This window comes from Melanerpes formicivorus, unplaced genomic scaffold, assembly GCF_026170545.1.
Source record: "Melanerpes formicivorus ecotype bairdi unplaced genomic scaffold, bMelFor1.0.p_v2 SCAF_50, whole genome shotgun sequence".
Taxonomy (NCBI): domain Eukaryota; kingdom Metazoa; phylum Chordata; class Aves; order Piciformes; family Picidae; genus Melanerpes; species Melanerpes formicivorus.
In genome coordinates, this window is record NW_027142402.1 from 1350944 (window position 1) to 1375233 (window position 24290).

Here is a 24290-nt window from a genome sequence, read left to right on the forward strand (position 1 = left end):
GGGTGGCAGAAAATTGGAGCAGGATGTGTGGGGAGGTAGTAGAAGCCCCATCCCTGGAGACATTGAAGGCCAGGCTTGATGGGGCTCTGAGCAACCTGATCTAGTTGGGGATGTCTCTGCTGACTGCAGGGGGAGTGGACTGGTGACCATTAAAGGTCCTTTCCAACCCAGTGCTTTCTATGACTGTGCCAACTGAGCTATGGAACCACACAAGCCCAGGTACCAGCAGCTCTCAGCTCTTAATGCAGTTCAGAACTTCTCACCTCTTCCTTTGTCCTAAACATTGCCTTTGCTTTCAGCAGGGTATTTTAAGCACCTAAGGTGCATCATGCTCCAAGCTGGTTTAGCTGAAGCTGAGGAGTAGATGTCCTCAAGAAACATGGAAGGTTATTCATAAAGTGGACAATTAATCTTAATTAAGCCTCTGTGAGTTGGCTCTTCCTGACAGGAGAGTAGCTGAGCAGCTCCAGACCCCATTCTTGGGTGGACTAGCAGCATATTGTCAGTGTCCTTTCCTATTTTGATAGGCTGCAGTCAAGACTCAGAGAGCATTTAGAGCCCACAGGGATTAAAATGGATTATTTTACCACGCCCCCTCCCAACCCCAAGAAGTATATTCATTCAGATTAATTCCTCAAAATAGATCCTCTATAGGACAAGCCTTTAAACTGTAGAAAACCAGACCCAAAAAAAAAAGGGGGGGAAAAAATTTGCATATTGGTAGCTATATTTTAAACCAAAAGGAGAAAAATCTTCACATAATAAATACATCTTATGCACATTAACTTCAAATTTACTTCAGAAAGCTATTTACAATATAAATAATTATAAATGGTGAACACTTTGCAGGATATGGTTGACAGAGCTAAATTGCCTCTCCTACATGACCATTCCAGAGGAAACAAACAAAACCAAGAGAAAATAGAATGAAAGAACCCAACCCAAAACTTCAGCTTACAGGTGGTTAATGCTACAAAGTCACCAGGCCCTATGCATGGCAAGGTGTGGGATCTGAAATGCTGGCAATCATCTCGGCCTCTTTAGGGCTTTTTTGCTTTCCCCCCCTCCCCTCTTTTCCATAAACACAACCCACTGCTTTAAAGCAAACATGAAATGCTTCACTATGCCTCAAGTGCCTTATTGTTATTCTTATTCCTTTTGTTAGATTTATTCTCCTTTATTTACTGAAATATTTACCTTGGGGGAGAAAAAAAAACCCAAACTAAGGAGTTACAGTGCCTTCAAAAGTCCTGTTCCTAACAGACTTGATTTCCTTAGAAATGGAAAGGTGCCAATGGTTTATAGGGTGTGAGCAAGATGATTTCTTGCATTTCTGAAGTTCCCACTGTATTGGTAGCTGGAAAGGAAGGGGGGAGGAAATGGTATTTATATATATATTTATATATTTCCATAAATGCATGCAGCCCAAACTGCAATAAATAAAACTATCTCTTCAATTGTATTTTGGCTCCTTAGAGCAACAGGAAACCTTCAGCACCCTGTGTGAGAGAGGGGAGTTAAAGAGTGAACACAGGCAGACAATAAAAGCTTTGTTTCTTCCTGTATTTGATCTTTTCCTTTCAAATAGAGCTTCAGAGATGGAGCCATAAATTACCCCTTCTGAGAGAGGGATGTGTGCCTCGCAGCACAGAGCCACGTTTAGCCACACAGCCCTTGTAGACACCAGCTGAATGCCACACTCAAGTTTAACCTCACATCATTTATTATTGTTGTTTGTTTGTTTGTTTCATTAGCAAAGGCTCTAAGGAAATGAAGTCTCACACCACTGCTCTTACCACTCAGAAAACCACTTCGGTTTTTGGTCTTAATGACAGCTTGCTCCTCAGCTACAGCTCTAGCAGGCTTTTACTAACACCAAACTGAAGGCTTACCAGAAACACTTTGGGGTTTCCTGGGGTTGGTTTGGGGATGTTTTGGTGAGGGTATTTTTGTTTTTTAGCTTCACAGTGCACACAGCTGAAATATTTAACCATCCATCCTAACTGCAGATAAAACAAAACAGGCTCTCCTCTGCACCAGTGCAGCTAGAGGAGAGCATCTTCATCCACCACCGTTCCTGGTAACAGAGGCTGCGTTTCCTTCTGCTTAGGTGTTTTAAGTAAGCTTGCAGCTCATGGAGAGACCAGAGCCTGAATCCATTTGCTGGCAGGCATTAACTACAGCCACCTTAAAAGAGACATAGCTAGGTCTAATCCTGGACCTGGGTGCTCTAATCCCCTTTGTACACAGCTCTGTCTGCAGAAGGTCTGAAACCAATGCGTCTGCCACAGCTTTGTCCCTTGACTGAAAGGTCAACTGACCTCTGGAGCAGCCAGGCTTATTGTCTGGGGTGGCTGCCCCCTTTTCCAGAAACACTATGCACCCTTTGCTTTTCCTTTTTTCCCAACTGAGGATGCTCACATAACTGAACATATGGCAGTTAACATGCTGGGGGACATCGATGAATGAGCGCTGCGCGGCCAGAGATAAAAACGAGATTCGGGTGAGAGCGATTAGAGAGCAGAATTTCACTGTGGACACACCAACAAAAGCCATTTAAAGCTTAAGAAATACTTCTGAGGCTCTTCAGTGCACTCTTCTTTCTTTCTCAAAGCATGTATAGATAACCTCTGCTACAGAAACACAGCCACCACAGCTATTACCTCCTTTAGCTTCCACACGCACATCTTGGGATAGAAATACAACAGAACTGCAGACAAACCCCAAGCTTATTGCCGCTTCCCAAGCCAGCTTTAGGGGTTTTTGTGACCCTTGCCCATACTAAGCAGTACCTCACACCACAAACATTCCCATTTGTCAAAAGGACAAAGTGCTGAGTAAGGTTCTCCTTATGATTTGATTGATTGTTTTTTTCTCTCTTCTTAGTCTTCTTTCACTTTGCTTTGCAAATCTGTCCGATTTTGTCCAGGGCCCTGAGGTGTCATTTGGTCAAAAGAAGAGAAGGGGTTTGGTCTTCTTTAAAAAAGGCAACAATAAATTAAAAATAAAATAAAATAAAATTATATGTCCCCCAAAATCAGGATGCAACAAAACAACAGTGCACCAAACCCCACAGCGCACCATCCCCTGGCCGCAGCCAGATGAGCCTTGCAAGAGCTGTGCTCACTCTGTGCTTACAGCACCTACAAACCATTCCTTTGGTGCTCCCAGCAGGACACTGCTGTCTTAGGCAAAACGATGCAGCACAGCAGTTTATGCTGTTGCTGTTCCAAAGCACTGCTTATATACCTTATCTGAGTGACAGCTTTTAGGGATGCATGTTAAAAGCATTTGGCACAGCTGCCTTTCCCCCCTCCCCAGTTTGGAAAATCTCTCACCTGATTTTGCAACAGGAAGACACAAAACAGAATGAAAAAGGAGGAAATTATGGCCTTGGAGGATACTCAATGAAAAATGTGAATTTAAATATATAGATGTAGTGAGGAAAAAACCACCACCCAAGTTTTCTACCCTATTGACAAGTACAGGCAATGAGCAGTGATGTCATAGGATGTAATTAAGGTGGCAAACCTCCCCCCATGCAGAGTCTAGGTTCACAACACCCCAAGCTTTCTGTCAGTCAAGAAGAAAATCCTGGCTGTCTAAAGAAGCAGGATGGCAAATTAGCTGGCAAAAGGCACTCACCTCCAGCAGACTGTACTAAAGTGCCAAGAAGCGCCAGATGCTGGAATTCCATGAGGGAAGAGAGCAATCAGCCTTTGCTAGTGCATGCCCAGACCTCTCTGCAGCTGAATTCTGTTCCTTGCAGTGCATTTTGCTGGCTTTTTGTGGTCATAGTGGACTGGAGCCATTGAAAAGAGGATAAATAACTGCAGCATGGGAAGTTTTATTTTGGGATCCTAGTAAATAAGGATGGGGAATTTTTATTGCATAGCACACTGGCTTTTTTCCCTAGGTGGAACCATCCAGAGTACAAGCACCCTGCATCATGCCTGTTGGGTTTAGAAACCAGGAGATTTTTCAGAAGTGCCTGGCAGATTGCAAGCACAACAGTGCCCACACTGTCATTTCCTGACTACTTGTGGCCATTAGACCACAACCAGGGAACTGCAGCTGGTCTGCAGAACTCTGTTGCCTTCTGATTAAAAGCTTGATAAGGAGAGTGCATGGTGACCCCCAGAAAAATATCCCATTCGTCCAAAGAGCCCGGGAAATGCTTCTGGAATACAAAACACTATTGACATTCAGACTTCTTTTTGTCTGTGCTAGTAGGGATCATATCAGACCAGGCACCTCTACCCTAACTTCCTTTGCAGATTGTGGTTTCATACTGTACACTGAGACTCCAAAGACAACTTCCTTCATATTATTCATAGGAATAAAGGAAATAAATATGCATCCAGAACAGGGTTTATCAAAAATACTTTCTCCTTCCTATGCTTCAGGAATATATACAATGGTTGGGCTGAAAGCAGTCAGTTTTTGGTCCATTCCTTCCTCTGAGCTCACAGCTCTCAAAGTTTTTCTTCCTCTTATTTCCCTCTCTATTGTTTTGTTTTTAATTTTCCACCCCCCCTCTCTCTCTCCCAACAAACAAAACTCCCTAGCTGCTCCTCTTTATGACCTTTGTTATTCATTTGGCAGTTAGTCAGGTAAAATTCTGGCCAAATAAATTTGTTCTCATTGTACCTTGGCTAACACTCAGTGCCCTGTCTCTCATTTCTGTCGCTAGTTCAAACAGTTTTAGGCCATTATTTCTCCCTCCTCTGGGCAGAGCTTGGTGCTCACCAGTGACACTCCCCCTTACTCTCTTCCCTTGCAAAGATGACAGACCCAGTTTATTTTAAGCTTTTATTAGAGCTTTCAGTCTCTTTATCTTTTTGCTGAGCTCTGTTCCACCTTTGCTATTCTGAGGTTTGGATAATGAAGACCAGACTGCCTTGTTCTCCCTCGTGTTCAATGTTCGTTTCACCAGGAGTGATCAAGAGAGGTTGCTCGTGGAGTAAGGTACTGCTCAGTTCAAGATTCACAATCTGCCTTGGAGGGAGCAGGGCTAGGCACAATATTCCAAGTTCAGAGAGGTAATTTCCTCTGCTTTCAAGTGCATCTCTACTTACGTGGCCTATAATGTTATTATTTAGCTTTTGCTTCTGATTAGTTTTATTTGAAAATAGATATTTTTAACCCACTCCTAACATGCTGGTTTAGATTTAGTCCCACTGATGACCCAGTCCCAGATGTCGAGCTCCCTAATGTTACAAATGAAGCTACATTTAATGTTAATCTCATTGCAGTAACCACCTCGAGCCCCACCACCTCCACTTGGTATAATGGGGAGAGGTGGTCCTGCTCCTCTTGCAGTCAGCTTGAGCACTTCGTCTGCACACCGAGAGAGGCAGGGCAGGGGTAGCAATGATGCCTCCAAGTGCCCTAGCTGACTTCTTTTAGCATGTGGTTCTTGTTTACTCTTTTCCAATCAATTAGTGTGTCCCTGGTTGTGAGATTATTAAAAATAGCAAAGCGTTTCTCTGCCTCCTTTGATGTCTCTTTGATGACTCTAGGACATGCCCTGAGACTGTCACCGTTCTTAACACGACTGAATTTCGTGCAACCCTGATTTCCCTCACTATTTCATGCGTGCACTGAGGATGGATGTTGATATCCCTAACATCTTCTGATACTCCTTCAGTTTTCTGCTTCAAGTCAGAAAGGAAGGCACAGCTCTCTCTCCAAGCCACACCTCTTGTTTTCCCATAGAAAGCTCTGTCTGAGCTACACTTACTTTACTGCAAAACATTATCAGAAGCAGGACAAACCACAAGGGAGTTGATGCCTGTTCTCATCTCTCCTCTTTTTGCACTCATGCAACTGCCTTTGCATTTTACAGCAACATTTCTGCTGGGTTCCTTCTCTGTTTCAAATTCATTCTTAACTCTTTGGCCACTTAGAGCAACTTTTCCTTATTTATAATGATTACTCTAGGGCATCCATAGCCATGGGTTTAAATGTGCTTCTCTTGGACCACTCCTAATCCCAGCCTGTTCTCCTTGTTTCTCCTGACTTTCCCCCCCGCCCTTTCACTCCATTACCCATCCTGAACATCCTTTCAGAAACAAGAGGGCAATCTCCCATCTCTACATCAAGACAGCCAAGCCCTAGCTATTTCTCAAAGCCCTGCTGAGAAAGGCTCTCTTTCTTCCAAATACAGCAGCAATAAATATTTGATCCTGCTAATTATAAGGATACTGCTCATGGGACTCCTTTTGGATCAAGCATCTGTAAGTGGCCATGCATGTGAGCACACAAGGAAATAACAGCAGGAGTAGCTCTCTTCTTTCTTCCCTTTCCTGCTTTTGCATTGGTTAGCCATGGATGCTTTACACCATGGAGCAGCACAACACACCTGGCCTTTAGGGATCACCAGACCCCCAGGAGTACACATTTTGATGTGTATTTTGAAGGAACACATCCCAGCTTCCTGCCTAAAAAGAGTGCATAGCAGTTTGGTTGGCTGGGACCTGTGGGGCGCACGCAGTTCAGGTCTGCCCTCGGCAGCCTTTCCAAACAACCCCCCCTTACACAGTGTGCACAAATTGCTCTGCCAGCCTGCTCCAAGCACTCCCTGCCTAGACCTCTTCCATCCTTCTCACCTTGCCATTCAGTTCCATTCACTCTCACCCTGCATGCCAGGGCATTGCTATTTTTTGACAGCAATGTGTGTTAACAAACTATCCCCCCCAAACCTTACAATCTCCTTTCTAGTGCACTGTGGTATATCAAATGCTGGTAATGACAAGGGCATGAAAACATAGGATATCTTCCAATTAGATCTCAAGGGTGGTTTGTGTTTTTAAAGGACAAAAGTTTTTAGAAAACAAACAAACAAAAGTGTCAGCTTCCGTTGGTGATTATGACAGATGTGCCCTTGTGTCCCTGTGCAGGGTCTTGCTGCATCCTTAAGTGAGAAGTCACATCAAAGTGTGATCCGTTACAGCCTAGCGAATAGTTCCTAATGGTTTCAGTGTCATATAGATGCTCCAGGGCATAGCCAGTCAAGGTGTAAGCGTGCTTGTCAAAGTACTGCCTGTGGGAGCTGTAGTAATTCGGAGAGGCTGCTGGGTGGTCCCCTGCGTTCTGATGAGGGGACAGGTCTGAGTGCAGGTAGTCTTTCGCCAGTACCAAACTAGACTTGGATATTCGGTCAGAGCTGGGGCTGCTTATCCTCGAGAGCGTCGTGGGGCTGTTGTCATAGTCATTTTCATGGGGGCTCATGATCTTCCCATCTCGTTGCTGGAGGTGCTCACAAGGGGGAGTGTTGGCCACCGTCGGGACGCGGCAGACGTCCCCTGCCAGCTGCTGCTGGGGGTAGCTTGCGAAACACAGAGCATGCTTCTTCCCCGTGCCATTCATGGACACCAGGGGGTCAGGGGTGGTTTTCCGCAGCTGGAGTCTGTTCTCTTCCTCTTTAATCATTTGCTGGGTGGCTCGGATCAGAGTCTCGATTTTGCTGGGCTCATGGGGGCTGCTCTGGTATTGCTCAGGCCGGTAGCGGTCGCCTGACTCGCTGGCAGAGCCAGGGTCAGGTGAGCTAACGACACTGTCCTCGTCCCAGTGTCCTCTCCCTAGGAAAAAGAGAAAGGGGACAAGTGTTCAGGTTGAAGGAGGCAAGCAACCTTGAAGAGCAAGATGATCTTCAGGTCCCTTCCAACCCAAGCCATCCTATGATTCCATCAAGTACTCTGAACTTTGTTTTACAGACAGAAAACTGAGAGGCAAGTGGCTTGTAACAAAGCCACCAGGAATGACCATGGCAGACCCCTTGCTTTTCAATGACAGCTCCTAGCTCCCAGTGCCTGCACACAGAACAAGTAGCACAGCTGAGAATACACAAAGAGGAGCTGTAAGCACCTCACCACAGACGTCCAGTGCTACCTGAGATGCTTTAGGGTAACGAAGCACCTGCACAGGCCCAGCAACTATGGAAGGAAATATTTTCAGCCCAAAGAAAGTGCTCTGACAGCAAGATTCACAGAGTGTTGTCAAAAGGGTTCATCTGTAAAAGGCCAAGGCCTGAAGCTGCCTAAATCTAAGTGAAAACAGCACAAGGGAAGCTGAAGTGCTCCTCTCCTCAACAAAGACCATGTCAGGTCTACCTCCAAAGCTACTGCAGACTGAAAGCCTGAGACTTGATACAGCCAAGAAGACAACTTTAGCAGCTGGAACTGCAGCAAAAGCAAGCACCACACTCAGATGACATTACCCATTTGCATTAATTATTCCTTCAGAAAGGGATGCAACAAACACTTCTGGCTTTGTACCTCCATGTCTGCCTCTCACACAAACAGCTGCAAGTTTACTTTCCCTGGGATGGTGCCACTCCTGCAAATCCTTCTCATCTCTTACCATGGATCCTGTGTGCTGATGTGATGTGGGGCATGCTGTTTTCATAGGCTTCTCTGCTCTCAGGTGATGCCTTGGTCAGGGGCAGTGCTGCACGGGAGCCCCACCAGCTCTCCCGTCCCGGCTGCGGCGTGCCAAGGAAATAGCGACCAGCCTCACACCTGCCTCCTTCACAGGCCTGAGTGTGGAAATGTCTGTCCTCAGCCAGCCTGGAGTGGTCCAGGGCAAAACCATAGCAGAGAGCACTGCGGTCTGAGTACTGTCTGTAGGCACAGGAGACGTCGTGGTGCTGGGAGCTTGGTCTGTCTGCGGGCTCCAGGAGCTGGGGAGAAGCTGTGTCGGTCAGGGGGCTCCCACCCCACTGGCTTTCGTGGTCCGACTCGGATCTCTCTGTGTGAAATCCAGAATACTACAAAAGAGGAGAAGCAGTGGGGAAGTTACCATGCTTGGGTGAAATCTGCAGGTGCATTAGCTCAAAAGGCAGAGGAGGGATGTGACAGGGTGGGGTTTGTGGGCATGCCCACGCCTGCACCTTCTGATTGGACTCGCAGTCCTTTTCCATACAACACTGCACAATGAGCTCACAGATTCATAGATGCATGATTTGGGTTGGAAGGGACCTTAAAGATCATCCAGTTCCAACCCCCTGCCATGGGCAGGGACACCTTTCACTAGCCCAGGTTACTCAAGGCCACATCCAGCCTGACCTTGAACACCTCCAGGGAGAGGGCATCCACAACCTCCCTGGGCAACCTGTTCCAGTATTTCACCACTCTCATTGTGAAGGACTTCCTCCTGATGTCCAACCTGGATCTGTCCTGCTGCAGTTTCAAACCCTTGCCTGTAAAGGTCCTGGGACTAGCAGCACTACAGCAGAGCAGAGTTCTGAAGTGATGGTAGTGGTAGGAAGCTAAAATCCGCAGCTCTGTTGCAGTGTTGGAACAAGGAAAATCCAGGAGCTCTTTCTCAAGAGAGGTGAGTGCTGGCCAAAGCAGGCAGGGTGGGCATCTGGCAGCCTCTCTTGAGCAAGGTCTTCCCAAGACATTAAAAAGCAACAAGCAGGCAGTTGGAAGAGCAGAGAGAATGGGAGCATGGACATTTCTTTAGAGAGGGTTCAGTTAAATGCCACAGGGTTCTAGATATTCATGAAAATGCTTCAGACTTTTAGATACTTCTGGGGAAAGAAAGGGAGGAAGAAAGAAAATGAGAGAAAGCTTATTAAACCTCCTAGGATTTAGCTCTCCCATTGTTAAATCTTTTTATTTATTGGAACTGTCAAATTCCATGGAACATCTCTAAATCAATTTCACCCACCATTACAGACAGGGATGACACCAAAGCTGTACTTGCTCACCTCTTCAGCGCTGCACACTGCTGTCACAAATCAATGCATTACAGCATGAAGCCCTGGAATTCTCCCATTCCATCACTCACCATCCCGATGCCCACTCTGCCTGTGCTTTTAGCAGGCATTAGAGCTCTCTTCTGAGAGCACAAGCTTACCTGCCTTTTCATGGCATGGAGTTGCCATGGAACTCCTCATTATCAGCCAGCATCAAGGTTTTATGGACTTAACCAATTGAAAAGTCCTGCCCAGATGTTTGACTTGCAGAAACTTAAACCATCTGTGCACCACCAGTAGTCTCCCTGGCATTTAATTGGGAGTTTCTTTAGTGCTCCAGTTTCTATTTGGGAGCACTGGTTGTTAACACCACAGACTCTGCAAAGGAAAGGAAGCAAGGGTCGTGGCTTTGAGGAGCTCAGCTGCATTTGGTTATTAGGAGTCAGAAGAACACCTTCAGGCAAAAATGTAGATATGGAGGAGGTCAATGAGTGAGTGTCACCATGATCATGATATCCCTACCATGGGCAGGGACAGCTCTCAACTAAGCTCAGCTGCTCAAGGCGTCATCCAATCTGGCCTTGAACATCCCCAGGGAGGAGGCAGCCACAGCCTCCCTGGGCAGCCTGTGCCAGAGTCTCACCACCCTCACACTGAAGAACTTCTTCCTCAGCATCAGTTAACCCTGCTCTCCTGAGCTTCAAACCATTCCCCCTTGTCCTGTCTCTAGATACCCTCAGGAATAGTCCCTCTGCAGCTCCTCTGTAGGATCCTTTCAGGTACTGGCAGGCAGCTCTAAGGTCCACCTGAAGTCTTCTCCTCTGCAGGCTGAACACTCCCAGCTCCCTCAGCCTGTCATCATAGCAGAGCTGCTCCAGCTCTTGGATCATCTTTGTGGCCTTCTCTGGACTCCTTCCAACAGCTCTGTGTCCTTCTGGGGATGCCAGAACTGAAGGTGAGGTCTCAGCAGAGCAAAGAGGCAGAATCACCCCTCTTGACCTGCTGGCCACACTCCTCTGGATGCATAGAGGGAAGATGGTTACAGAGCCACAAGAAGGTTCTTCTAAATGCCAGTAATTTGGCATACATTAACAAGAACCTTCAGGGAGCCAACACAGTGTTAGATGACCAGCTGAAATGCCTAACTCTGCTATCAACAGCTCTGATGTCTCCAGACTGCTGGGTCACAAAGATATCTTCACAAACACAAAATTTTACAGGGAAGATTAAGTTACCCATTAAAAAAAATTGGTTACCAAGGCTTTGAGTGTGAAAATGTGCAAATTTAGTTAAAATGAGACTTTTTCAGAAGGAAAACTACTTTTGTAGGCAGGTTTTAGTGGTTTTTTTTTTTGTTTGTTTGGGTTGTGGTGGTTTGGTTTGGTTGTTTTTTTACTTTTCTAGTCTTCATTTTAGAAACATCTTTAGGCCTCTCTTTGATTTGGCTTTTATAACCTAGGGGTTTTTTTAAATCTAAAAAAAATATGAAGGTTAATTGTAGGATAATTGTGAAGCATAAATATATGAAGCATAAATAATTGAAAGTTCATTGCTGATTAAAGCCCAGACTCACAGTTGTGTAATGATTGCATGAGGAGGTCAAGCCAAATGAATGCCCAATCATATCATGATGAGATTTCTGCTTTTGGCTGCCAGAGATCCTTTCAAACTGAAAATTCTTAACCTCATTTTGCTTTACCAGACATTCCTCCACGAATTCTCCGTTTCTAAAGACACCTCAGGGTGCAAGACAGCTTCTCTGGAAGGGAATTTCTGCCTATCACTGAAAAATTGCTCAGTTGTTTGTTTATTTAGTTTTAAATCACGAGCCCAGCCACGAAGGTTTCAGCTGCAGAGAGCTTCATGCACTTCAAGGCAGGGGAGACCATTCCAGAGGGCACGTGTTCGTTAGCAGAGGTGCACCACGTAATGCCACCTAATCATGTCATCAAGACCGACCATACTTCATGCCCACTCTTTGCACTTGATGTAAATGATGATTATTTGAGATCTGACCTGTAGCAGCTGCTGAGCTGGGGCCAGAAGTGAATTAAGAGAGTGAATTGCCTCTGACCCACGTTGTCTACCAAGGTTTGCTATGACTGCTTGCTCTCAGGGTACAACATGAGCAGAAAACATCTCTAATTGCCTTTAAAGCCAATCACATCCCTATTTGGCATGGTCAGGCTGCATCTCCCACCACAGCCCTGCCACTGCCCTTCTGGGAATCTGATGTTGACAGGTGGAGGCTCCAAATGCAGGCATGTGTGACATGTTGATGAGGAGAAATGAAAGGATGATCAGAGATGCTGCTGTGCTGAAATGGGAGTAGAAATCCTATCTCCCAAGTCAGAATTAGACTCCCATACATCAAGTGATGAAAGACTATAAAAAATGGAATCAGATTTAATTAAAATGATGGCCAATCAAAATTAGTGACTATATGATTGGGGTGGTTTTTTTTCCCTTCCAATTCTAGTCCTGCCTCTCCAGAAATGTTTTTCTTTCTGCTAATTTTTGCTTCCAGAGTTTATGGTTTTGGGGGGAGGGGGTTGGCCATTAGGATGACATGACAAAAGTTAACAGGAACAAGTTAAACATGATAAAAGATCTTCAGACAGGCAACATGGAAAACCCCTCCAGGGGATTCCTGCATTCTCTTCTGGCATAAACAGCAACAACAACAACAAATAAATGATCCTCCAGCTGCCACCTGGATGTTAAACCTTCACCTCTGGATACTAGGAATGCCTTTCAGAGTGCTAATCCAGTGTACCCCCACAGTGAGAGCACCCCAGTGGGATTAGCAGTGCCCTAGGAAGGGGCTATAGCCCATCACTGATAATATCTTACCACAGGTTTCTCAGCATATCTCAGTTTTGATGCACATGTGAATATCTCTGTAGAGAGGAGTCAGGCCTGATAGTTAGCTTTCTTCTATCCTTGGGCTTAGCAGCAGTGGTGGGATTGTGAGCTCTAGGTGAGTGGTTGGGCTGGCTGATCTCAAAGGTCTCTTCCAACCTTCACAGTTCTCTAAGTTAATGATATTTGCACTCCAAGACAAACTCTGGGAGGGCTGAAGGGACAAGGAAATGGGAGATGATAACATTCCATGTCTAAGGAAACCTTAATTTTTGAGAGCCCAATGAGGCATGGCAGGCTAGCAGGCAACTTTCAAGACCTGTCTGGATGCATTCCTGTGTGACCTGCCTTGGGCAGGGACTTTGGGCCGGGTGATCTTCAGAGGTCACTTCCACCCCCTACCACTCTCTGATTCAATCAATCTAAATTTTTTTGGGGTGAATTTCTTTTGCCTGGCTTTCCATTTCTACAGGTGTCTCACTGCCCTAAGCGCTCGCTGTCAGGCACAGCAACATCAGCCTGCTCCCTGCAGCACGCCAGATGTTCCAACAATAGCTGTTGGGGAGAGGGAGTTTTCTGGCAGCCTACTCAGGTTTTTATCATTAGAGACATTAAATATATAGTGAAACCCTCTCAGAGTCCTCTTTGCCATGAAAAACTTTCACTACACCACCATTAGCAGCTTTCCTCTTGATTTGTGTCCTAAGCAGGAGGGAGGGGGGAACAAAAAAAGCACACAATCACAGATGCGAGCTGCATTGTGCTGAGAACATATGCATGCTTTTAAATCACTTTTATCTTACTTTTTTACTAATGTAATCCCGAAATGTAAAATATGTTCTCTTTGCATTCGCTGTTATAGGCAGAACAGATGGTGAAAGGCTTACATTAAAGTAATACAGCATGGCCATTAAAATAATCCCCACTGCTGGTGACTCCTCACCAGAGCAGGAGTTGTGCTTTAACTGTGTAAAAAACAAGACAAAACAAAAAACAGAGAGGAGTTTGCTTTGCTTTTGAATATGCTGGGAGCTGGCAAAGCTTGGGGCTAGAGGAAGAAACGGGGAAGAAAAGAACCAAACCAAACCAACCAACAAACCAACCAACCAAAGAAACAAACCAGCCAAACCCCAACAACAGAACAAACCACCACAAACAGAAGAACAAACAACCAACCCCCCCAAAAACCTCAACCAGCCAAACCACTGAAAATAGGCTAACTAAAGTTCAGCCTAATTCATTCAGCTTCACCTCACCAGGAAGTAAAGCTACAGCCCAAAGAGAGGTGGGTTGCCAAATCAATCCAGATTGTCTGTTTAAAAGAGCTAATCAATTTACCTCCAAAAATCAGGTGTACTAATTAATATACACCTGTAAGGGCAGGGAGAGGACAAAAGGACAGGGACAAGTGGTATGTGCATTTGAAACCTCCTAGGTGCCCTTAGCTCTCAGAGATACTCTGCCCACTGTCATTATTTCACTAATAAACTTCCTGCGTCCTTCCTCCACCCAAACCCAGGCTCCTGTGTAAATGAAACCCCGCAACCTCACTTTTCAGTCCTGACTTCTCGAGTCACTGACTGGCAAGTTGCATGGGCTGGGGCCTGAGGGACATGGGCCACAGCACCTGCTGCATGCTCTTCACAGCAGCTTTTCTGAGGCTTTCAACAGTTTGTTCAGTGGTGGAGAAGGATGAGAGGGACGCAAAGCCAAGCTGCCAGCCTTGCCTGTGCTGATGTGCTACAATGAATGGCATGACCATTTCTCAAGATATTGGCAACTGGCACAGCTGCTTCATTTTGAATGATGGCAGTGAGGATGGGAAATGAAACTGGAGACTAAACACCCTAAGCTTTCAAACAACAGTCCCTGATAAAGCACCACTGCAAGTTCAGGATTCCTTCTGGTGGCAGAAGGAATCAGGAGGTCCTGGTGAAGTGTCACCTTCAGAAAACACACTGATGGGGGCAGATAACAGCTCTACAGCTGGGATCATCCTGCTGGCAAAGGAGGAATTCTGGCAGGATTGTGTAAAGGAGGACAAAGGATAACTTCAGTAAATCAAAGACAGTAATCCTGAAGATCTAATTTAGTATTATTGTAGGTATCTTTCCCAAGTCTTTAAAGCAGTTTGATCACAGTTGTTTGGTGTAGCACATTCAAGGGATAGACTCTTCTTTAAGAGCCCACAGAAATGCATGTGAACAAGGATTAAGCCACAAGAGTTGTGGCAACCTCTGGGAAAATCAGATGCCTAGAACCTGAGGATCTGAGCTCATATCTAGGAGCTTGGTTAAACACCCCCTGTGCCAAAAGTAGATGTCAGTTGACTGAAATTCCTACCCTTGGCACTTCTGAGGGGAAAAAGAAGGAAAACAAGGAAGTGATTTAGACACTTGGGCTCACCCTGAGAGGTCAGTTCAGAAAGCATTGTAGCTGCAGAGAAACCATAGCCAGCAAGGGCGTTAGCGGTTAAATATTGACCTGGGCTGCTTAAGACTACACAGCTCTTCAATCTTAAATCATCAATACATGCAGTTCTATCCCCTGAGTGCTGGCTTAAGGGCAGTGAGACTTGCATCACTGCTTAGTAGACATCATGGTCATTTCAACAGGCAGATGTATTTGAGCTAAGGTGTGGACGATGTAAGCACGCAATGGCTGTGGCACTGTCTGCAAAAGTCAGTTGCAGAAATGTATTAGGTGAGCTCCAGTTCAGAGACCAAATCAAGTGTGGTTCATTCTCCAGACAGGGACAGGTTCCTTACACATCAGACCTGAGAATGAAATCTAGGGAATTAAAAATCTGCTGACACCAATGACCACTTCCTGCTGCTTTCTCCCTTCCAAAGCTTTGTGCATCAGGAATCACTGAATGTTAGGGGTTGGAAGGGACCTCCAGAGATCACTGAGCCCACCTCCCCTGCCAAAGCAGGATCACCTAAGGCAGGTCACACAGGTCATCCAGGTGGGTTTTGAAAGTCTCCAGAAGAGACTCCATGACCCTTCTAGGCAGCCTGTTCTAGTGCTCCATCACCCTCACCATAAATAAATGTCTCTTTGTGTTGAGGTGGAACCTCCTGTGTTCCAACTTGCACCCATTTTAACTTGTGCTGTCCCTGGGTGCCACTGAACAGCGCCTGGCACCTGCATCCTGACACCCACCCCTCAGATATTGATAAGACATTGACTGGATCTCCTCTCACAGTATCACAGTATCACTTAGGTTGGAAAGGACCTCGAGGATCATCGAGTCCAACGTATCAACACAGACCCCATGACTAGACCATGGCACCAAGTGCCACATCCAATCTCCCCTTGAATGCCTCCAGGGTCGATGACTCAACCACCTCCCTGGGCAATCTGTTCCAATGACGAATGACTCGCTCGGTGAAGAATTTCCTCCTCACCTCGAGTCTAAACCTCCCCTGGTGCAGCTTGAGACTGTGTCCCCTTGTTCTGCTGCTGGTTGCCTGGGAGAAGAGGCCAACCCCTTCCTGGCTACAACCACCCTTCAGGTAGTTGTAGAGGGCAATGAGGTCACCCCTGAGCCTCCTCTTCTCCAGGCTAAACAATCCCAGCTCCCTCAGCCTCTCCTCATAGGGCTTGTGTTCAAGGCCTCTCCCCAGCCTTGTTGCCCTTCTCTGGACACTCTCAAGTGTTTCGATGTCCTTCTTAAACTGAGGAGCCCAGAACTGGACACAGGACTCAAGGTGTGGCCTAATCAAAGCAGAGTACAGGGGCACTATGACCTCCCTGCTCCTGCTGGCCACACTATTCCTAATGCAGGCCAGAATGCTATTGGCCCTCCTGGCCACCTGGGCACACTGCTGGCTCATATTCAGGTGGCTGTCGATCAGCACACCCAGGTCCCTCTCTGGGAGCTCTCCAGCCACTCCGACCCCAGCCTATAGCTCTGCATGGGATTGCCTTCTCTTCTCCAGATTAAACAAGAGAAGTTGTCTTGGTCCATTTCATCAAGTTAGCTTGCTGCTTTCCTTTCTGAAAGCTCATTCCTCCTGGCTAAGACTTCGCTATTAAGCTGCTGACAACCATCTGACAGCTTTCTAGCTAAACTGGAATCACTAAAGAGCAGATAAGCAGCAGCAAGCTTTCCCCAGTGGCAACGCTCACCACCCCCTCAAACCAAGTGTTTCAGACCCAACATTCCTGCTCACCCTCCTGTCCACTCCTCAGGAACTCTGAGCTCAGTTATTCTTGATGATGCTAATTTATTATTCATACAGAAAGCATAAACATTTCCAGCTTGGTAGAAGCAGTTTAGAGAAGCAATATTCCTGTCCCAAACTCTTGTCACCTGCTGTCCTTTATGAGTGCTATTCTACTCAAAGTCAGTCCTTCACTCACCCGTTTGCTCGGATGGACTAGCAGTCAAAACAACTCAAGGTATTCATAAGGATTGAACTTTAGAGGTGGTTTGGCTTTTTGTTTTTTTTCCAAAACAACTACCTGTGGGTATGGTGATGTCCTTGATTTTGGCTTTGTGCTTGAGAGGCGAGATTTGCTTCCTTTCCTGCTGTCTGTTATGGTTGGAGTGGAATTCGTGTACGAGAACGTCGGCTTGCTGGCGGCGACCTGATCCAGGGAGAGCTGCAGTCCTTTGTATTCAGTATCCCTACAGAAAAGGCAAAAGTAGGGAAAAGCAAACTCACTTCATATCTTAATGAGAAACATTCCTGCCTTCCTGGTGAGGGGTGGAAAGGAAAGATATTTTTAAGGAGAAAAATATATCTAACCACCCAGGGCAAAGCAGTATATCCCCTTAATGCACCGAGAGCCACCAGAGCTCCCTCAACCACAGCACCGTTTATGCTGATTGCTTTTTGCATCCAACTGTTAGCATCCTGATCTCCTTTCTTCCCTAATCAAACACAACAGGATGGAGATTTCTGACATTTCTCTTCCAGTTCTGCATTGCTAAGCAATAAATAGGACCTGCTGCCCTCAAAACTCTCTTAGCCCTACCACTATAAACTTACCAGGTGTGCATATATGTGTGTGTATGTGCTCATGCACATAACAGCCTACAGAGGTAACTGAATAAACTGAACAAAATGAATAATTTAATGGACAGCACTTCATCTTTAAGGTCTTTAATTATTTGGCAACGTTTCAGGCAAGTGGTGAAAATGTTTATGGTTTTTTTCCTGAGTTTTGTGTTTATTCCTCTGTTTGAAGTTTCTTGTACTGAAGGAGTTTAGCAGTCAAACAGCTCAACAAATGCAAATCTCGGGGCTTATTTGAGGTCTCATTTAAGGTGGTTGGTCTCCTCTGAAGTCATTGGTGTCATTTAAGGTCATTCTCACAGAGGTTTTCCACGGGGAGCAGTTGGTGAAGTTCAGTGTTAGCTCCTTTAAACTTCCTGATGGACACTCAAAAGCAAGGCAAACAGGCGGCATTCCCCACATCCTACTAAGCATAATGAGGGCATATGCATCGGGCTGCACCCCCCTGCACACATCTGCAGGTCTGCTGATACCCAGGGGAGTCAGAAATGATCTCTCCAGCTTTCATGTAGTCATACGGAACCTATTCTGACAATGATTTATTACAAGAGAGCAAAGCAAGAGTTTCTTCCTGACCTACCTACCTGGAGGAAGAGAGGAAGGATTCATGGCTTTGCTCTTCCTTTGTGTTAGTCAGCAGAGAAGTGGGAGAGCAAGGGAAGCATAATGCTTCTCTTATGCAGTCAAGGAGGCGACAGACTCGTTCACATGCTACCCCATACTCCACCTAAACCTAAAGACTCATCCTTACTGAATTATGTCAATAACAAACTGTTCACCCAGTTTTAGCAGCCAGAAGTTGCCCTGGAATCACACACACATTGGTGTAATCACACACACATTGGTGTAATCACGCCAGTTCCACATTTTTTGAGGAAGGAGCTGCACCACAACCTGAGCACATCACAGCTCAGTCCACTGGAACTCTTTCAGATGAAAGCCAGGGGCAGAAGGCTAAATTTGACAAAACACTGGAGTCAGTGAAATGTTAGTCAAAGCTAAGTGGATGAGCTGTTCACAGCCTCAGGGACATGAGGTTTCTGAACCTGCCAACCCTTTGCCTCCCTTTTTGCTGGAGAACCCATAGCTCTGCACTCCTGCCATCACCTCCCCATCCCTGGTGCATGCCACCCTGTGACACTCTGCTGTTTTCCTATGTCAGAGGAAGAGTCTTAACAAAGGAGACTAAATACCACCCCAGTGTTCAGACCACAGACTGTCACTCCAGCACTACTGTAACCAGCTGGATGAGGGCCAAGCATTCAAATCCTCAAGACCACACTGTACAATGTTTCCAGGTCATGGGAATCTAAAACACCCAAACAAAGCAGGCTGCCCAAAGCTCTGCAGGCCTTTATGTGTTGCTTCTCTAAGTCCTTGGTATCGTTGTGGTGAGGAGTCAGCCTCCCAGAACACCAAGCATTAGAATGAGCACCACAAGCTGCTCTTTGCAGCCAGTGCTTAGATGGTGACATTGTCAAAGGAGAAGAAAAGTGCCTGAAGCTCTTGCTGCTGAATGCAAAGTTTCCCCTTAGAAAACAAACCAACCAAAAAAAGAGCACATCTGTACTCTCCTTGCAGATCAAGCACCTGGACTTTTCAGCATCACCAAGGCATGATTCAATCCCATCTCCACCTTGTTGTAGCACAGCTACCCTTCAGAAGAGCCAAGATAGACACCAAAACACCAATTACCGCAGGCCAAGAGAAATGCTAGGAGGTGGATATAGAAAATAAATGAATATATGGAGAGCAGGTCCTGTGGTCTGTGTCAGAGGCAGGAGATGTTCCACCAAGACACGAAAACATTTGAGTATACCCACGTGCACTGTGAGGCAAAAGATTAGGAAGCTCCTTAGTGGCACACTAACTGCAGATGGAAATTCTGACAGATTCCTGGAGGAGTTTGTAAAGCCTCCACCAGCCATGGAACTCTAATCTCCAGGTTCCTGTTCTCAGACGCATGAATCCTCTACCACACAGTCCCACCACGTCAGTAGTGCTGCACTTTGTGTTCTACATGTAACTCAAGAAGAAGTGGTGGGTGTGAGCCTCTCCCTCCAAGGTCTTCACCTTCAGGATCCCATGAGGATCCATACAATCTACATCTATCTACATGAGACTGCTGAGAGAGAGAGAGTGATATGGCATGTGTTCAATTGCTAACAGTATGTTGCTGACAATCTACTATTTATCTCATTTTCTGATGCAACTATCATCACTATAAAACATCAGAATAACTACAGGAAATTAGCTCTTAAATGAAGAACAGATGGATCAAACTGAATCCAGACAAGACCAAAGCAGTGCTTCTTTGCAAAGGGAAACACATTGAAGACCTCCACCTTTTCATGATGGGAAACAGCCATTCTGCCCACAGTTGGATGGAGATTCTAGGTCCTCTTTGACTCCTCACAAAGCTTGAATGCACGAGCTTTGGTAGCATATGCTTCCAAAAAAAAAATGTGTTATTTCTCCTCTATCTTGTTCCTTCCCCAAATATGGGAATCTGTCCAGCATGGTCAAAACATCAGGCACCTACAGACAGTTATCATGCTTCACTGTAAGCAAAAAGAACTCAGAATACAAAGCATAAAATCCTCTTGCTACAGTATGCTGCTTCCCATTTTCTCCTCAGATCTAACTCCCAGAAGCATTTCCACACTGTGCTGTGTCTCAGGCTCTTCCAACACCCACATAAACCTTGAGCTCAGTTTTGAGTTTGGGGATTGAAAAGCCAAGAACTGGTGGCTGTACCAACTGCACTTCTCTGCACTAAAGACCTGGAAGTGCAGTACAAACACTCTTTACTAGAGGGATCTAGCTACAGCAAGCTGCAGAGGTGGTGAAGGACAGGGCTTGAAGCCAGAAAGCACAGAATCACAGCAACCAGAGGATTTCATACAATCATAGAAGGCTTTTTGTTGGAAAAGACCTCTAGGATTTGGAAGAGGAAGCCAAATCCGCTCATGGCTTGGATGGCAGCTGGATCTGCAGCACTGGTATGAAGAGTTCTCACCATTCACCTTCAGAAGACACTTTCTGCCTACTGCCGCTGCCAAAATGTGCAATGTGAGCCAGGGTGGCAGCAGCCTGTCCAGTGAAAGCTTGAGGAAGAGATAGTGACTCATAATTAGATCAAAAAAGAACAGGGAAGGAGGATCAGAGCATCACCAAAAAAAGGGATTCTTGGGAAGGAGCTCACACAAATGTGGCAGCTGGGGGTGTGGGGGTTGGAGAGCTCACCATGAAACTGAAAAAAATCAAATCTTTTCATATAGCCTTTTTGTGGGGAAAAAAATGAGGAAAGGATAAGTCAGTGTTGAGAGGAATGGAATTAGTGGCAGAGGTCTAGTGGACACAGTATGCCCCAAGACAAACTGAAAGTGTCCAGTCAAGCCAGGCTCTTCTGCAGTAAGGTCTGGGATTGCTTTAACCAAAACCTAAAAACTGAAGACTAAATGTTGCCATTAGAGAGCTAAAGGCACAAAGAGTTTCAAAGATGCTCAGAGTCCCTGCTTTAAGGCAGTGTTGGCTATGGAACAGAAGAGAGCTTAAACCCTGAGAAATGCTTTCAAACAGAAAAACAGCAGCTCATCAGGAGGTGTCCAGAGGCAGGAGCAAGATAATGGTGTCCACAAATGAAGAATAAATATCCAGATGCAAGCAAAAGTACATAAGCAGCACAACCAGACGTAAGGACAGAGATCCAGTCTATCTTACACCAACAGGCAAAAGCAGCATAAGCTTCAGAATTAAAAGAAAACCTTCAAAAGATGCTAAACATACAAAAATGTACCAAGAGTGCTCAGTTCATGGGAAATTCTGCCACAAGGAAAGAAAGAACATCTTTTGGCACCAATGCCACAACATGCCAGAGAGGAAGAAGAAGCTGTCCATGGGGCGGCTGAGAAGACACAGATAACCAAGGAAGAGAGAGAGATTTACAGTGCCTTTAGTACCATCAAAAGATGCTAAATTTAGATTCACAGAAATTCAGTTTTCCACAGAGATTCAGTTCTCATAAGCAGAGTGAAGGCATTGGACTGGAAATGAATTTCAGTTCATCCTCTCCAGCAGCAACCAGCAACCCAATTTGCAACAGGGAACAGATCATGCTTTCAGGGATCTTTCAACTGATAGCCTGAACAATATGCAGTGGTCATAACGCCACTGGAAATCCCAGCAAATGAAGAGCAGGAATGACCACCTCAACCTGAGCGCCATGCCCCCACATCAACCTTTACACATATTAATGAAGTATACACTGAAAATAGGATGATCTAAAGGGTATTTTCCAACCAAAACTATGAATCTTTGAGTCTGGATGCTATGCTAGAAGCATTAGATGATCTTACTGCAGCAGGTTCCTACCTAGAATACATTGGATTGGAAAGGACCTTCAAAAGGCATGCAGTCAGCAGACATCAACTAGATCAAGCTGCTCAGACCCCTATCAAGCCTGATCTTGAATACCTCCAGGGATGGGGCCTCCACCACCTCCCTGGGCAACCAGTTGCCATTTTCCACCACCCTCACTGCAAAGAACTCCTTCCTAGTGTCCAATCTAAATCTACCCTTCTGTAGTTTCCAACCCCTGGCCATTGTGGAAGGCATTGCTCCTGCCAAAGAAAACAAGGTGCCGCTTGAACGGCTTGCAGCATTATTTGTGTTGACCACAGGTGGTCATCTTTGCCTCTGGTTTTGCCTGAAATCTCTCTGCACTCTGCATTTTCTTTTAGCTAAAAATAAAAATCAGGAACAGTCTCTCTGCCAGAATTTCTGCCAGTCCAGCACAACACAGAGCAGAAACTGCGAGGTGAGACTGGAGGTGTTAATTCATTAAGGCTCAGTTGGCTTCGCTCAGTTGCTGCGACTCAGTGAAAAATCAGCCACAAAGGTGGTAAAAGCCTGGCACTTCCTCGTGCATGTCCGACCACAGCCCTGCAATATATCACTCTCCTGCTTTTAAACAACTTCTAACACTTCCACACTCCAGCTCGTGCAAGGCTAACAGAGCACCATTCAGCAGGCGAGTGAAAAGAGAACAGATTCTGGCTGTTTGTCATCTTCATGGCTTTCGAAGTCAGCAGATGGTGCAACAAAACAGACCATTTCCTCATCTGCTGTGTCTTCTGTTCATGTACAATGTGTCTCAGAAATGTTTACAAAGGCCTCGGTCTGCTCAGAGCCTTGTCAGGAGGAGCGTATGTGATCCCTGTAGCATCTCTCACAACTGGGCAAAATCAGGAGGTTTCGTTTAGCTGATACAGGAAGACAAATTTCAGGACAAAGTAGGGGGAAAAAAACCTGCTGAACCTCACTGCTTGTTGTGAGACTGCACTGACACTCAGCTGAGCAACCTCAGAGATACTCCCTCCCCCAGGTTTTCCAACAGTGATTGAGATGTTAGCAATCACTGAATCACACAATCATGGAATGCTTTGAGCTGGAAGGACCTTAAAGGCCACTGAACTGTTGCAGCAGGTCCAGAGCAGGGCACAAAGATGATCAGAGGGCTGGAGAACCTCTCATGTAGGGACAGGCTGAGGGGAGTTGGAGCTGTTCAGCCTGGAGAAGAGAAGGCTCCAGTGAGACCTTGGAGCAGCCTTCCAATACCTGAAGGGGCTAGAGGAGAGCTGGGGAGGGGCATTCTGCAAAGGCTTGGAGTGACAGGATGGGGGGGGGGGGGAGGATTGAAGCTGGAAGAGGGCAAATTTAGACTGCAGATTAGGAAGAAATTCTTGCCAGTGAGGGTGGTGAGACACTGGAACAGGTTGCCCAGGGAGGTCATGGATGCCTTCTCCCTGCAGGTGTTCAGGGCCAGGTTGGATGAGGCCTTGAGCAACCTGGGCTGGTGGGAGGTGTCCCTGCCCATGCCAGGGGATTAGAACTATATGATCCTCAAGATCTCTTGCAACCCAAACCATTCTATGAAGCCATGAATAATCTAGATCCTTTCCAAAACTCAAGGGAAAAGTCCCTTACAGAGCTGACCAAACTGGCAAGACCCTCCAGAAATCTTTCAAGTGGTTGCTTACCATCAGTACACTTAGGCAATGCACCTACTTGGAGCAGTGTGAGATCTGCATACTGGATCCCTTCAGTAAGACCCATGCAGTCCTTCATACACAGCAGGAGCAATGCTATCTGCTCACATCTTGCTGACTCAACATTTACAACTTCTCCAGCCATCAGACTGAGATACATAAGATCATGTTTCTGTACTTGCTTTTAAAGGCAGGACAACCCAAATCAAGAAGTTTAATTAAATGATTTGAGGCATGCAGGAAAACTGAAGGCCAAAGTTTCCTCTCTGGATCGGTTAACAGCAGCGTCTGAGGATGTCCTCTGGAAAACCACTGTCAGAGAAGCTGTGTATGTTCCTTGATTGGCTTCTCATCTCAGCATGCAGTCATTTAACAGTCAATTGGAGCTAAACAAAACATCCTGGCCTCTAGATGATCATGGTATGGTGGAGTTCTCAGCACTCCGAAGGCACAGTTTGTCATTCCCAACCACACAATTAGCCTTCTCTGGCTCCAAGAGGAGCGCTTTTCACACCGTATTTACCTTTATTTGTTAGATCAGAATATGCACCAGGGATTTATTAGTATTTGTGGATAAAATGCCCAGCATACTCTTAGGCTAACCATACATAATGACCATTTTTAATGACAGAGAGCACTAAAGAAAAC

At 45.9% G+C, this 24290-nt stretch overlaps 1 protein-coding gene across 1 annotated transcript in view; it reads right to left on the reverse strand.

Annotated features, from left to right (window-relative positions):
• Positions 1-772: 772 nt before the first annotated feature.
• The window catches only part of SIM1 (SIM bHLH transcription factor 1), a 50827-nt gene continuing 27309 nt past the window's right edge, over positions 773-24290 (reverse strand). Inside the window, exons 10-12 of the mRNA XM_068160440.1 lie at positions 17036-17201; positions 8365-8770; positions 773-7583 (exon numbers count right to left, since the gene is read on the reverse strand). Coding sequence (XP_068016541.1) covers positions 6853-7583; positions 8365-8770; positions 17036-17201 — 1303 coding nt within the window. The 3' untranslated portion in view covers positions 773-6852. The remainder of the gene's footprint in view (positions 7584-8364; positions 8771-17035; positions 17202-24290) is intronic.